At 47.1% G+C, this 14,317-nt stretch overlaps 1 protein-coding gene across 1 annotated transcript in view; it reads left to right on the top strand.

Annotated features, from left to right (window-relative positions):
• PRKAR1B (protein kinase cAMP-dependent type I regulatory subunit beta) overlaps positions 1-11,145 on the top strand; it is a gene marked incomplete at its 3' end in the record, with an annotated part of 83,448 nt that extends 72,303 nt beyond the window's left edge. The window contains exons 10-11 of the mRNA XM_080354153.1: positions 10,464-10,545; positions 10,973-11,145. Coding sequence (XP_080210279.1) covers positions 10,464-10,545; positions 10,973-11,145 — 255 coding nt within the window. The remainder of the gene's footprint in view (positions 1-10,463; positions 10,546-10,972) is intronic.
• Positions 11,146-14,317: the final 3,172 nt, after the last annotated feature.

Here is a 14,317-nt window from a genome sequence, read left to right as displayed (position 1 = left end):
CACAGGGACTAAGACGTCAGCTTAATCCAGCTCTTGTTAAACGCGGTTTACCCTTGACTTCTATGGGCAGTGGCTCGGGCTGCATATACTTGCAGTATCCGTATACATGTGATACGGAGCATTTTCTTAACAACCTTTTGGAACTTTAGATTAGCCAATATTTATAGTCTATTTTAGGACTTTGCAGATTTCGTTCCTGATTTGTGGCAGAAACCAGGACAACTGTATGTAAATTCTTTGAGTTGCTATGAACCCGGAGACTGCAGAATAATGTAAAATAGTTTTAAAATGTACAGTTAAAAAACCACTGTCAAACCCAGCCGACTCAATCTTGAGTCCGTGATCAGAATCAAGTCCTCTTGCATCGTCCTTCTCCAAGACCATAAAGATCAGCTGGCTTTTACATTATGAAAATGAAGCTTTTCTAAAAGGAATTCTGATGGGTAGCAAAACAATGTAAGAACAATGTATGCAGACCATGGCTTGTTATGTAAAAACCTGTCAGCTGCATTGGCACATCCATGCACCAATTTTGGGAGTCATCATGACCGTGGTATATAACATATGTAACCTTTTAAGCGGCTCATTTTATCTTAGCTACCTACCTGTCTCACATGAACATCTCATGAACTCTGTGGGATTTATCCTCACGACGCTGGCGTGATGGTGCGTGGAGCAACCTCCGCGTTGCCCCTTGTGGTCTGAAGCACAGGCACAAGAATTAAGCCAGTTCTTAATTCCTTTTGGGGACAATCCCAGGGAACTGGGCACTTCGAAGGTCTGGACCTTCATGGCATCACTCACAGAAGGTCTAAGGCAGAGGAGCAGTGGATCCCATGGACAGGATCCCATTAGCTGGCCATCCTTTTTCCTTTATGTTCAATTTAACCACCCAAAATGACAGTGGTGTTTTCTGACTGACCGAAACGTGTTCGTTTCTGCCTTTGTTTTTGTATAAAAGTCTTCCAAATAACAAAAATCCACAGGCTAAAGGAATATTTGCAGTGTCTTTGGCTACAGAGCTCAGAGGGTTTGTCTTCTCTTGGAAAGCATCCCTAGAACTGCGGATCCTCAGCCGTAACATGAAAGCCGTCCCCAGATGATGCTGTCAAGGTCCCGGGGGCTGAGATGGAGCTGGGGAGGGACGCGCTGGTGGTTCTTAGGATGTCATGACAGAGAACGTTGCTCACGGCTCAGGAGGCACACGCAGGACCCCTGTGCTGCCCCGTGTCTCTGGGACACTGGGACGCAGTGTAGCCATAGAGGCTTTAAAGTAGTTTTCATAACCTCTATAACGTGCTATACCCAGCGCAAAAAAAAAAGGAAGAAAATTATTAATGTTTCCTTAGTTGACTTGTGACATGACAACTTGTGTAGGAGTCTCCAGTCTCACTCAGCTGTAATTTAAAACATCTGATTTTTAAACGCATAAAATGGAAGTTTATGCTGGAAATACGGACACACCCTGAGCCTCTCACCGCTGCAGGATACGTGGAAAATGGGGAGATCGTTTGGTGTGCAGAGAAGAAAAACCTAAATTTAGTAATTGACAGTTCCATTCTTCATATATACACACTCTATATGAATTTTTGTAAAAGTCGGAAGGCTGGGCTTTCTCGATGTTCAACAGGCTGTGAGTTTTTATTTAGCTAATACTTGCTTTAATGTGGGGTTGGCACTTTGGCTGGTTTCTCTTCAGTCTTGTCCAGTGGTGCCTTCCTACCATGGGCGGCTGCAAAAGCCCTGGAGGTTCCAGCTCTCAAAACACGTCTCGTGTGAGCAGGGAGAGCAGAACAGGGTTTCCAGGAGGTTCTCAGGATCCTTGTAAGCTCTTTTGGCATTGAAACCTGAGCTCACAAGCCCTGATTTGAAGCACTTAGTCAATGTGACCAAGAATTTTGTGGCCTGAGGCATGTTAATCTGAACTGAATGAAGTGCATCTGCTGTCCCAGGAGCTCGGAGCTCTGTCCTCAGGCTCACCTGAGGAGTGTTGCTCTGCTTTTAAGCAAACATACTGCAGTATAAGCCAGGCATGAAATACAGTGGTGTTCAACGCGGTGGAAGAGAAATGGAGAATTTGGTAATCTCTGCTGGAGTTCAGCCCTTTCTCTGGATCGTGTTTAAATGTCCCTTGCTGGGATGGCTCTTGTCCCTCCTCTGCAAAGGTGCTGTTGAGAGAACTGCAGATTTAGTGACAGAAAATGCCCTTTAGGGCTCGTTGGTCAGCTGTGCGGTGCGGGTGCTGTGGGGCTCCAGAAGGGACAACCTTCAGCACTTGCTTTCCTTCTGAACTGCAGAATTTGGTCCTTTGAACACAGAAGACTCAACAAGTGATCCCCGTGGTAACCTCCCTTCTCTCCTCGCGGTTTGCTCCCGGTTTCCCTCTCGCCGTAGGGGGCACGGCCGCTCGCCGGCCCGGTCCCAGCGCTCGTTACGAGACTCCGGTGACGATGTCTGCCTCAGCCTTTTGCTTGGTCTGGTTACTTCAGCATCTACAGAATGTTTTCACAAAGAAGCAGATGGTGGTAGGAGTAATTGGGCCATAAGACAACGTTAACAGCTAAACCCGACTTTCCCCAGGAGGGATTTTGCGGGCAGGGTGAGGGAGGATCAGCACTGTTGTCTTGTTTTCTCCCCGTCCGTTCAGCCCCGTCCGTTCCGTAGGTGGTAGCGCAGTGCGCCGTCTCCTTCCGGGGATGAGCCCTGTCAGGTCAGTCACAAATATGAACCGTTGATGAATAACCCATTATGGAGTCACTTTTATGTTGGCTCTGTGGACGCTTCCTGGCTTCAGAGAGAGTGCAGATAATGGCTAGCTTTGTAGAAAGAAAGAATCTCTAAAATGCAACATTTTTTTCCTTTGTGACTTTTATTGCTTTGTGTGCTGACATGTCTGAGGGAGGAAAACAGCGCCTTGTTGCCAATAATCCACAGCGCTTGGCACGGACGATCTTTAAAATCTGGCACCGAGATGAGTATTAATTCAGTTGTTTTCCCACAGAAGCTGCTGATTAGTCAAGGCCAAGTGTCACTGAGATGATTCATTAAAACCCGGCATCTGAGCCCACCTTTACTGAGCGGATCTGCTTTCTGTCACCGCTCTGACAGGTGGACTGAATGTGTAATAAAAGGGGCAGCTAAAACCCTAGAACGGAGTGAAGATAAAAAGGCAGAGGGACCCTGACGGCTGCTCGGTGGTGCAACCGCCTCCCAGTTCTCTGGGCGAGGAGCCAGGACAAACTGACACCCCAGGCAAGGGGCTCGGAGCTGGTGCCCCCGTCCCTCTGTCACCTGCCCCTCGCCCCTAGGCTTCCCAGCCCCGCTTGGCAACTGGTAGGAGGAACTGAAGCACAGGGTGACCGTGGTACCCACCGCGGTGTCCCTCTGGTGATGGGGATGACGGTGACGGTCGCTGAATCTCGAGTCCCCCGACGCACGGCACTGCCTTGGTGTTAGCTCTGCTGCGCTGCCGTGCCTGAAGTCAAAAGGCTACGACACTTCATGTTGTGATGCCGAAAAGCCCTTCGACTGAAGAGGCTTAATGATAAAAAGCCCAATTTTTTATTCTTTGTGCAAAACCCACTTTGTTTTGCCCAGGTATTGAAGGGCTCTCCATGCACGACGTAAACGGCAGCTGGTATTCTGCTGCTTCTGGCTTTTCAGTGTGTTTACTGGTCTGTCTCTGCCTGAATCTTCCATCTAATAACAACATTTCCTTTACTCCAAGGGGAACGCATTGGGTACAGCACAGGTTTAATGCAGACTGCGTCAAAAAAGCACCGAGGGGGAGGTTGTCTGAGATACCGCAACAGGAGGGTGAATAAAACGACTGGAAAGGGCTTCCGATGGCAAACGTCTATGATTTTAAATACTAAACGATCAAGGCAGAGGCGTTTCCTGGTGATTAATGACGGGCTGGGTGTAGTCATGTCTGGGCCTTAACCCTGGCCTCTCGTCTGTCCCTAGGAAATGCCCTGTGGCTCAGTCGTTTCTGCTGGTTTAAGCTGCACTCGGTTTATGATTGATTGCGATCTTTAAAAGCACCTTTACATCTGTGGCTATTTTAGTGACTGCTCCAGACAGCTTTGTTCCTCCTCTCTAGTCCGGGTGCTATTTCTGAACTAATATAAATGTGGGTAGGTCGCAGAAGCGGTGAAGCTTGGGTTGGTGCAGGTGTGATAGCGCTGGTACACATGGCGAGCTGCTGATTGATACCAAGCGTGGCTCTAGCACTAATGTACAGGATCCGTGCCAGCCGGGCAGCGATGTTTGCTTTCCGTCTCTGCTAGATTCCCGTCTGCATTGGTGGTGCTGAGAATTACAGCCAATAAGAATATGATGCAATTAGGTTACAAGGTTATGATGACGAAGAAATGATAATCACGCACTGTGGTTGTGGCGGTGCTGGGGCGCTTTGTCCAACACTGCCCGCCCTCAAGGAGGTTAAATGGGTGCCGCGATGCACCCAGTATTACTCTGATGTTGCATTTTGAGCTTATTTAACATTGCACTATGAATCCTAAGGATACTCCCAAGGTGGTGCCTTTCTGAAAATCCCCTGGAATCAGTGGCACTCAAGATTTCCAGAGTCATGGCCAAATCTGGAAAGCTGCATGCATAAAATGTTATATATTTGTTGCCAAAAGCTCTTGGTAGTGCATTCGTTTGGGAATTGTCTCACACTGTTGATCTGCAGCGGGGCCTAATGGACGCGGAAAAGAACTCACTTGCTAGAGATAAGCAAACCAAACAAGCACCAGTTTTTGGGTCAGCGCAAACCTGGGCCTGGCCTTGCACCTTTACACCCATAAACAGTGAACGACAGTCAGGAACGTTTGCTGAACTGGACCAGAGTTGTTTCAAGTTCCCCATCAGACAGCTGAACTGATGTAACTCAGCACTCTAAAGCAGAGGGTGACGCTGTAGCTGGCGGATGGTAGCAGGTCTCACAGGTTCACCAGGCGGTCGCTATTTCCAGGAGCAGCATTGGGAGCTGTAGCTTTTGACTCTCCTTAATTTAAGGTCATGATTTGGAGACGCTTTATGAATGATTTAATTGTGTGCATGATCCAGTAAGCGGGCAGATGTGGTCAAATAAGGCGGAACTCATCACAGTTGCAGCTGTGATAGGTGAAGAACATTGTCCAGACGGTGTTTGTAGATGGTTAAGTGGTATCTTTTATTAGATATATCCAGAGAAACAGGCAACTTGGAGAAAGTTGTGCCCAAAAGCTCTTATCCCTTTTCTAGCTATGCCAGTTGATCTAATAAAAGATATTACTTCCACAAACCTCGTCTTGCCCGCAATTAAATAAAATACTCCCAGATCCATACTGTGCGGAAGATCTTTTTATTTCATTTCAGATCTGCTGTCGCTCTCATTAAACCCAACAGGAGGCTGTACATCCAGCCCCATTGTGTGAACAGGAACGTTTTGTACCGTTTCACAGCTTCTCCCTTCATCTTTTGTAGTAACTTCACAAAGATTTAACAGCCACATATAATGAGGGTTTGTGCGACTGTGGAGTGAGGGGAAGCTTATCTTTTGAAAGCGTGAATTATGGAGTGTGCGGATTAACAAAGTGAGGAAGAGCAAAGGTATGTTCATAATAGCAATTGATAGAGTTAATAGCAATAGCACATGGATCTGTCTGACCTTTTCCGTCTCCAGTTCTATGGACTGTACCGCTCTTTTCTAGCGGATGGTGAAGAGGAAAACAAAATAGGCTAGAAAAAACTTTCTAAGCTCAAAACTGGGATAAAAATGTAGCACTTGGAGGGCATGGGGAAAAAAATGCTTTTCTTTAAAAAAGCAGAAGGTAAAGTATGAAATAAAAATGGGAATAGAAATCGTAACGTCCTGCTTGTGAAAACTTCAATTGTTTGCTTTAAAAAGTAGAAACTTATCCTGTGTACTTAGTGTATGCAAAGAACGTAGACATGGACTTTGCATACGCTCATGGGAGAGTAAATATTCTTCAATTTTGATCATGATAAATATGTCCTTTATTATATCCTGAACATTTGCCTTCTGTAGCCACGCTGCTCAGGCCAACTGCTGGCTATAGGAGTCATAATTAGATATAAAAACAGGGCTGCTGAAGCAATTAGTGCTTATAAGTACCTGCAGGATCAGGCCTGGGGACCTCGGTGTTCCTCTGGATGGGACACTGACCGTACAGTCCCATGGTTTCAAAGTGGAGCATCTATCAGTCTCATTACTTCGGGGAGGTTGGGAGCTCATGGACTGTAAACCTTAATTTATTTTTTATATCTAAGCCATAATTTATTACAAACCAAACTGCTGATGCGTTTGAAAGAGTTGAATAAATACTCGTAGCACCGTGACGGGGCAGCAAGAAGGGAGCAGGTGGGTGGTGAACATGGCAGAGGTGGGGATGGCACTTGGCTTTGGAACCGCCGCTCCTGTTGTTTTTGCAGTAAGATGCCGGTATTTCCTCAGAGGTTGGAGAGAAGGTCAATGATGCCGCTTCCTGGGGATACAGGTGCTGAAAGGGAATATTCCCGGATCCACCGAGGGTGGTGGTTTCACTCCGAGTGTCTGCTAACAGAAACACAGACCTGTCTGCTTTTGGTTTCCTATCATCGCAAGGTGCTGATTTATTAGATGGTGTCAAACTTCCTCACGGTCTCTCGGCCTTTGCTCCGTGGGTTTTGCTTGGTGGTGCAGGAGGCTGAAATGGCTCTCGGTGACAGGACACTGCTTTAAACTGAGCAGCACTACATAGCCGGATCCTGCAAATCTGGGGTTGTGCTGTTTGTTTCAGAGAGACTGGTCTTGCCAGGCTTTGTGTGCCGCGTAAAGGGAAATCTTTCCCACCGAGACCAAACGCTTTTGGGAGTGAGAGTGATAAGCCCCTTGAATCCTTCCTAGATAATGCTCGTACCTCCCGGGACAGGGCTCGGGGGATTTATTCAGTTGTATCATTTATAAGAGGTCGGGTTTGCTAAAGGACGAGAAAGCTTAAAACTGCATCAGAAAGATTTGACGAAGTAAAATGAAATACAGCCATGAAGCCTGTGATGGGCGCAAGCGTAGTGGCCAGCACAGAATTCATTTAGTATGACAACTTCATTAAGTGTATGGGTTACACTGGATTGTTTCTGTATTATTTTATTTTATTCTGTATTATTTTTGCCCTGGTTACAGTGATTGTGTACAATTGGACTCTTCCTCTAAGCCAGTCACAAAGCATTGTTTCCAGAGATAAGATATGTAAAGTGAAGATAGATAATTATAAATACATCTTTGTTTCGTGGCGTGGACGGTCTTCCCGTGAAGGTCACTCGGACAATGCTCCAGGATGTACTTGTGGAACCGGTGACTTGCGCAGCCAGAGGCCAAGCGGCGTAATCAGATCTCGCATCTGGGTGCTCGCGGTCAGGCCTTCAGGAAGCTGCTTTTGCTCCGTGATAGACCTGTTGTCACTGGGCAACGGGAGAAGCCTGTGTGGCTGTTAGGAGTGGAAAAATACGTATCTGGAATATGCATTGCTTTATCCTGCCAAGCCAAGTGTTTATTGTGGAGGCCAGACACATCTGTCCTCCTCCAACAGATATCATGGTGTTTCTTGGATTAAAAAGGCCGACTGTAGTGGAACAGTGGAAGAAATTGCTTCAGAAGACTGACTTATTGGAGTCCTATATCATATGGACCCCGTCAGAAAAATATTAGCCACAATAAAAGCTGACGCTTGGGGAGATGAAAGCAATATTGCTCAGTATTGTGATTAGGTTTATGGCAACACGCTCTCGGTGGGCAGCGGGGAATCGAGTCCTTTCTTTGCTTGACCTGGGCACTCGATACAGTTACTTTGGGGATTCTTTTTGTTGTTTTATGTAACAAAACATCTGTAATAAAGGGTTTTTTTTTAAATAGATTTGGGAAATAGACTGGAGACATGGCCTGTGGACAGCTGTTTGGGTGAAGGGGTCAGGGTTTTGCCAGGCTCCACGTGGGGAGGAGAGGAGGACACGGGCTGCAAGTGGTTCTGAGCTGATCCCATATTGCACAGGGAATAGGAACAGCATCAGTGTAGAGAGCTGCAGCTCATCGGACATTTGGCAAGAGAGAGGTCGATATCCATGCGGGGTATTTCCGAGAACGCTGCTGGTGAATGCGTGTTTGTTCTGAAAACTCGCAGTAAGTGCGAATAACAAAACTCATTACACTACCTTTACATTTTCATGCCCTTGAAGATTTACTGGAAGCTCTTGGAAAACAGCAGCTTTGGCGGAACAGTTTAGTTATATCAAGGATAAGGAATTTTTGCTGGAAACTCGACAGGCACCAAATCACTTTGTTAGATCCGGTTCTTGCAGTTACTTCTGCGGATAGCGCTGCACTTGCTGGGGACAGCTTTATGTGCGTGGCGTGTTTTAATGGTAGATACAACCCCAAACAAACACCACAAAAGACTAAAACCAACCTTCCCTTGTATGTTTGGCTTGTTTTGAACAACCTTGCTCAGTTCAGGTGCCCTCGCTCGAGCACCTTTGCCACGTTCATGTTTCTGTATCGCCTGCCATCGGCTGCCTGGTGTATCGCGAGTGCAAGAGCCCACGCCAAGAAGAGTGTTGCGATTGTTTTCAAACGGATCTGGATTTACAGCCTTGGTGTTTCTTTAGTATTTTTGTGAGCCTGATATGGCGTGTTGCTGATGAGGTGGAACGGTAAATTGTCATGAACAATGTAACGTGTTGACAGTCTGATATCTAGGGATTTATATAATACAGGTTGCTGCGAATGGGCAAAATGAGGAACTATAACTTTGGATGTGCTGGATAATTTGATACACATCCAAGTCCATATAAAAACCATCAGCTGCTTAGCGTGTATAAAACAACACTTGCACATCATTTGAGTTTTGTTTCTGGTTCCTGGCATCAAAAGAAATAAGATTTACCTCTTCATTTATACAGCACATAAGTTAACCTCGGGGGTGGCCCGGCAGATTGTAAAGTGTATGGGCTTAAAAATAACCTGGTTATGAAATAGGGCATGATGCAATACAATGGTATTACAGCAGCTTGTTGTGCCAGGGTGTTTCAGGGTGCTCGGTGTCTCCTCGAGCCCCGACTGTACGTGTGGGCACACAGGTGGGAGGAGGCTGCGGGACGGTTGCACCGCTGAATCTACACTGAGAACTGCAGGGGGTTTGTGCTCCGAGCTGGGGTGGTGACAACCGAGTGACACCAGACTTGGGCGCTCAGCTGCAGAGTCAGGGCTGGGATGGTTTCCAGTAACTGGCATCAATCCTCTGAGCACAGTCCATGTTACTGTGTCTCCTCCCCTGTCCTGCTGGGACAGGACCAGCCCTCACGTGTTACCTCCCAGGCTGAAAGTCTCGCCATCGAAACATCAGCGCTCTGACCGCACTGCCGAAAAGATGGCTCTCCAGTCTATTTAAAAACCTTGGCTTTAAGAACAATCTTTTAAATTTCAGTTAAAATAAAAATATGTTAACATTTTGCCTTTCCCTACGCTGCTGGTTTGGAGTCAGAAGATAATTTCATATGTTACTGTAATTTTTTTCCAGAAGAGCAGATGCCTTCTCTATTCCTCTACAAAAGCTTAATGCCACGATAATTTAAGATTTCCTCCAGGTTAGAATATTTGTACATGTAAAACCTCTTTGAAGGTTTAAATAGACTGTAACTGAGTTTTGACATGTATTAGCATGTGTCAAGCGCAGCGGTTATTAAGGGTAGAGGAGACAAGACACATTCCATCTCGCAGCGGCTGCCTCGCAGGTGTCCGCGTCACCACGGGCCAAGCCGGGCAAAGCCACTGGAAACAGAAATCACCCTTTGTGATTTGTACAAGCATTAAAAACTCCCTTTACCCAGCATTTCAGCAATGGATCCAGTGAATGACCAGCTGAGGACTGAACTCTGGTTGCCGTCTTGCAAAGTCCTGGCCCAAAATTGTGACTGCAGAAATGCCATTTTATTCTTTTTGATGTAAATATTTTTTGCATCTCTTGGAAGGTTCTACATCCACCCAAGAACATATTCTAGAATTCTATTCTATTCTATTCTATTCTATTCTATTCTATTCTATTCTATTCTATTCTATTCTATTCTTGTTCTATAATTCTAGTATATTATTATATTCTATAATTCTGTTCATGCCTACATTTGGACAGCATGATGTGCATTAGTTAAATAGGAGTTACTGAGTTCTGTTCCTCGTCTGTGTGAGCCGAACCTGTCTGTATCCAAACAATTCATTAGAGAGAAGTCATTTGCCATACTGGTAGTCATTTTCTTATCCTTTAATTCCTTTCATTCCTATATAAGGAACTGACTGAAATTGTCACCTCTCCCGCAGCAGAACTGAAGGAATGTGCCGTGCAAAAGGAAAGTGCTCAGGACTCAATCTGTTTGAACGCATAACCGGTGTAAGCAAAGCCGCTGACTTTCTGCGCTTCTTCTCGCAGGGCACAGCTTCGGTCCTGCAGCGCCGGTCCGACAACGAGGAGTACGTCGAAGTTGGGAGACTGGGGCCCTCGGATTATTTTGGTAAGAAAATTCCGCCTAAGCGCGGTTCAGAAAGACGGGCACGTGGGGTTGTACCAAGCAGTTATTGTTTTAAATAGCGTTCTGCTCTTTCACGAGCGGGGGTCACGTGTGGGTCAGCGCTGCTGTCAGCGACACCGGGGTTGCAGCGGAGCTGAACCCGTTCCTTGGTCTGCACCAGCAGAGCTGGCGGGAGGCAGATCCAGAATCAGCACAGCAGTCTGAAAGCATTTGTTTTCAGAGGCATTTTACACGCATGCATTATGCATGTGTCATGCATTTGTACTGTCAACAGAATTATGTCAAGTGTCTATCAGGAGACATGTGAAGGGAGATGTTCCACAACCAAACAACTGGGTGGTGGGTTGAATATGCACCCTCTGCGAAAGAGGCCGAGGGCGTGTGACAGCGCCTGCGTCCCTGTTTGCAGGTGAGATCGCGTTGCTGCTCAACCGGCCCCGAGCTGCCACGGTGGTGGCGCGTGGGCCCCTGAAGTGCGTGAAGCTGGACCGGCCCCGCTTCGAACGCGTGCTCGGGCCCTGCTCCGAAATCCTCAAGAGGAACATCCAGAGATACAACAGCTTCATTTCGCTCACTGTCTGAACGATTCCTGCTGCAAAGCTGCCTTGGTGTGACCTCTGCACTCCAGTTTGCTCCGTGCAGCTCCATGGCTTGACGAAGAAAAAATAAAAGATGTGCATTTCACATGTACTTTTCTGTTTGTGTCACGTAGCGGGTGTCACGTCAAATCTCATGTGTCATGTCAGTAGGAAGACAACTGTTTGGGTAAGACTGGCTTTGGGAAGATCAGGCTCTTGGCTTGCGGGCGAGACTTTTACCTGTTGTTGGATCATAGAACTTAAAACTGTGTTTTTAACTGTTTAAAAATCTTACTAATTTCTATTTCACTTATTATCTTTGAAGTCGGTCTTACTCACCTTTTGTCACGCTGCTTTGATCAGATGATGCCCCTTTATCCATCACTTCTAGAAAACTCGTCACTGGCCGTGGACTCGAGGTTCCAAATCCCATGGGGTGAGCAGCAGTTGTAAGAGGGAAGATCTTGTTCATTCCAGCGAGCCGGCGGAAAGTAGCGCTTTTGAGTCATTCTGTTCATGTCTTAGAGCCAGGGGCCATACTCCTCTGGGTCTGCTTTGCAGGGGGCGCTAAACCAGCCAGCCTGCTCCAGTCCTCTGGGGAAGCGGGCAAGGGATGGTGTTTTGTAAGGACCCAAATGGAGCCTTTAGGACCCAAGTTACTTGCCCTCAGCTTTTTTTTTTTAAATGAGGGTTTGCATTAAATCCCTTAAGAGTCCAACGGGAACTTCTCTGCTGAATTCAGTGGGCTTTGAAACATTTATCCGTGGCAGAGCGTCCTCTGAATATTGTATGAAATGCTGAGGAGGTGCCAGGTGCACATTGGGAGCTCAACAGCAGGTTGTTTTTAATAAGGTCAACTTAGTTAAATCCAAATGCCTTTCTTTTAGAATATGGCTAAATTTTAGGATTTTTTAGGATTTTCTGAAAACCAAAATGCCGCCTGTCCTCCAGAAGGTGTTATTGCGTAATGAACAGCACCAGGAGCTGGCGGCCGCCGCGGCGCTGCCCAGGTGTGAGCACCTCTGGACCGGAGCTCGTTGCAGATCCAGGCCTTGCTGTGCTGCGCAGCCCTCGAGGATGAGATCACTTGGGTTGTTCTTTGCGAAGCTTTTCCTTTGAAGGAAAACTCATCCTTGCTAGCAGCAGCAAAGCTCTGCGTCTCAGCTGCCCTGAGCAGCACTGCCCGCTTTTCCTTATGGCAAAACTGTTTCTTCCTGATAACATCTTCCAAATTAAACACAAACTCCCTGTACCTTTCACCTGCCAAAGGTACCAGTGAACTGAGGCAGCGATGTCCCTATTGAAGCTAGAGGTGTTGGTGGACATGGCTGAGGTTATTCTTGCTGCCACGCGATGTGCTTGCCGCTTTGGAATTAACCAAAACTGACTTGGGACTTTGCGCCGCCACGCGGAGGGCCCAGCGCTGCAGCCGCTGCGCGCAGTGCTGCCCAGAACCCGCTGCTCGGGGCGTCGGGCTCCGCTCAGCACCTCGGGGGGCATCATTCAGGTCAGCACATTTGCAGTGGTCCTCCCAGCGTATGTTCATCGCTGCTATTTATTACCATTATGTTCTCCTTCTTGCACGTGTTGCAAAATATGACTATTCACATTCTACAGCCTTGCGGGTTTTATCGTGCACATTTATATAGGCAGACTCCCGTTATCTATATATATAGATAAATGTATATGCATTTGCAAAACTTTTGATTTGCTTCACTGTTTTTGTACTCTCTTGTGCATTTTTTAAAAGAAATACTTTTTAAAGGTTGCGAGTCACTCCTGTATGTTCTTTTACCTATTGCATCTCTGTTGTAGTGGGAAAAAATTGTGTTTCGCGTAATATGCAAGAAGCATCTCTTGTTAAACACCAAGTATTAGCCACACTCTTTGCAAGTCACTCACACACAACACCGATTCTTTGCTTTAAACCTTTACAACTCATGGAAAATCCATTTGAATTATGGTTCTGTTCTAAGTAATTTCAAGAGAAGTGTAACCGTTTAACACCAGGATTCCTGTGCTTTATTTGGAACAAAATGATATTCAATGACATTTTCAAGATAATTGTAATATTTGCAGTGGATGATGGGACACGATTACAGTATGAATAAAATTCTTCTACGTTACATGCGGCCATTGTGGGTTTATTAATAATGGAAGTCTGTGTGAATAGAAGTCATGTTCTAGTTAAAATCTGCGTATCATAAAAAGTTCGAACTCCACTGAAAATAATCAGATGCAAAGGGACAAAAAATAGAGCGAGAATCGCAGCGCTATATATAGTAATGGGAACCAAACTGGTTTTCTAGATGATTAGCATGAAGAAATAAAAAATCTGTTTAAATGTAACCATATGTGTCTATATGAAGAAGTGGGGGCTCAAGGTGTCTCTCGGACCTTCATGTTGTTGTTGAGATGCCACTTCAGCCGGGCGTTTAGGCGCATGTGGAACACGAAGAACATGAGCTGGCTGCTCGTAGGGACCTCGTGTGGAGCTTCACGCCCCCGGGACTGCCAGCGAGTCTGCCGTTCTGTCCCAAATACCGACATTGCTCATTTTCCCCCAGTATCGCAGACAAAGCCCATGGCCACCCTGGGGATCTGTCCCAGTCGTTCCTCTCGCCTCCTGGGCACGCACCAGCACCGCGCGGCTGCCGTGGCTCCTGTCTGTGCAACGGGCTGGCCGAGAGCTGCCCGGGACAGAGCTCTGGAGAAGGCAGAGCCTCCAGGAACCACCCGGATCTCCTGGGCCGAAGGTCAGGACAGGACGGCGCTGGGTGAGGAGGAGCTGTTCAGCAGGTTATAGATGTCACAGCATGTCCTGAGCTGGAAGGGGCCCACAGGATCATGGAGTCCAACTCCCATCCCTGCACAGGACACCCCACAGGTCACCCCGTGTGTCTGAGGACGGTGTCCAGTCTGTTCTTGAGCACTGTCAGGTTGGGGCCGTGACACCTCCCTGGGGAGCCTGTTCAGTGTCCAGCACCTCTGGGGGAAGAACCTTTTCCTCATGTCCCACTGACCCTCCCTGGCACATCTGCTGCCGTTCCCTGGGCTCTGTCCCTGTCACAGAGCAGAGTTGGGCGCCTGCCCGTCCCGCTCCCCCGGTGAGGAGCTGTAACCGCAGTGCGGTCTCCCCTCAGTCTCTTCCCCAGGCCCCTGGGCGGCTCCCGACA

The sequence above is a fragment of the Nesoenas mayeri genome (assembly GCF_963082525.1).
Source record: "Nesoenas mayeri genome assembly, chromosome: 15".
NCBI lineage: Eukaryota > Metazoa > Chordata > Aves > Columbiformes > Columbidae > Nesoenas > Nesoenas mayeri.
Note: the sequence above shows the minus strand (reverse complement) of the source record. Positions and strands in the feature narration are given on the sequence as shown.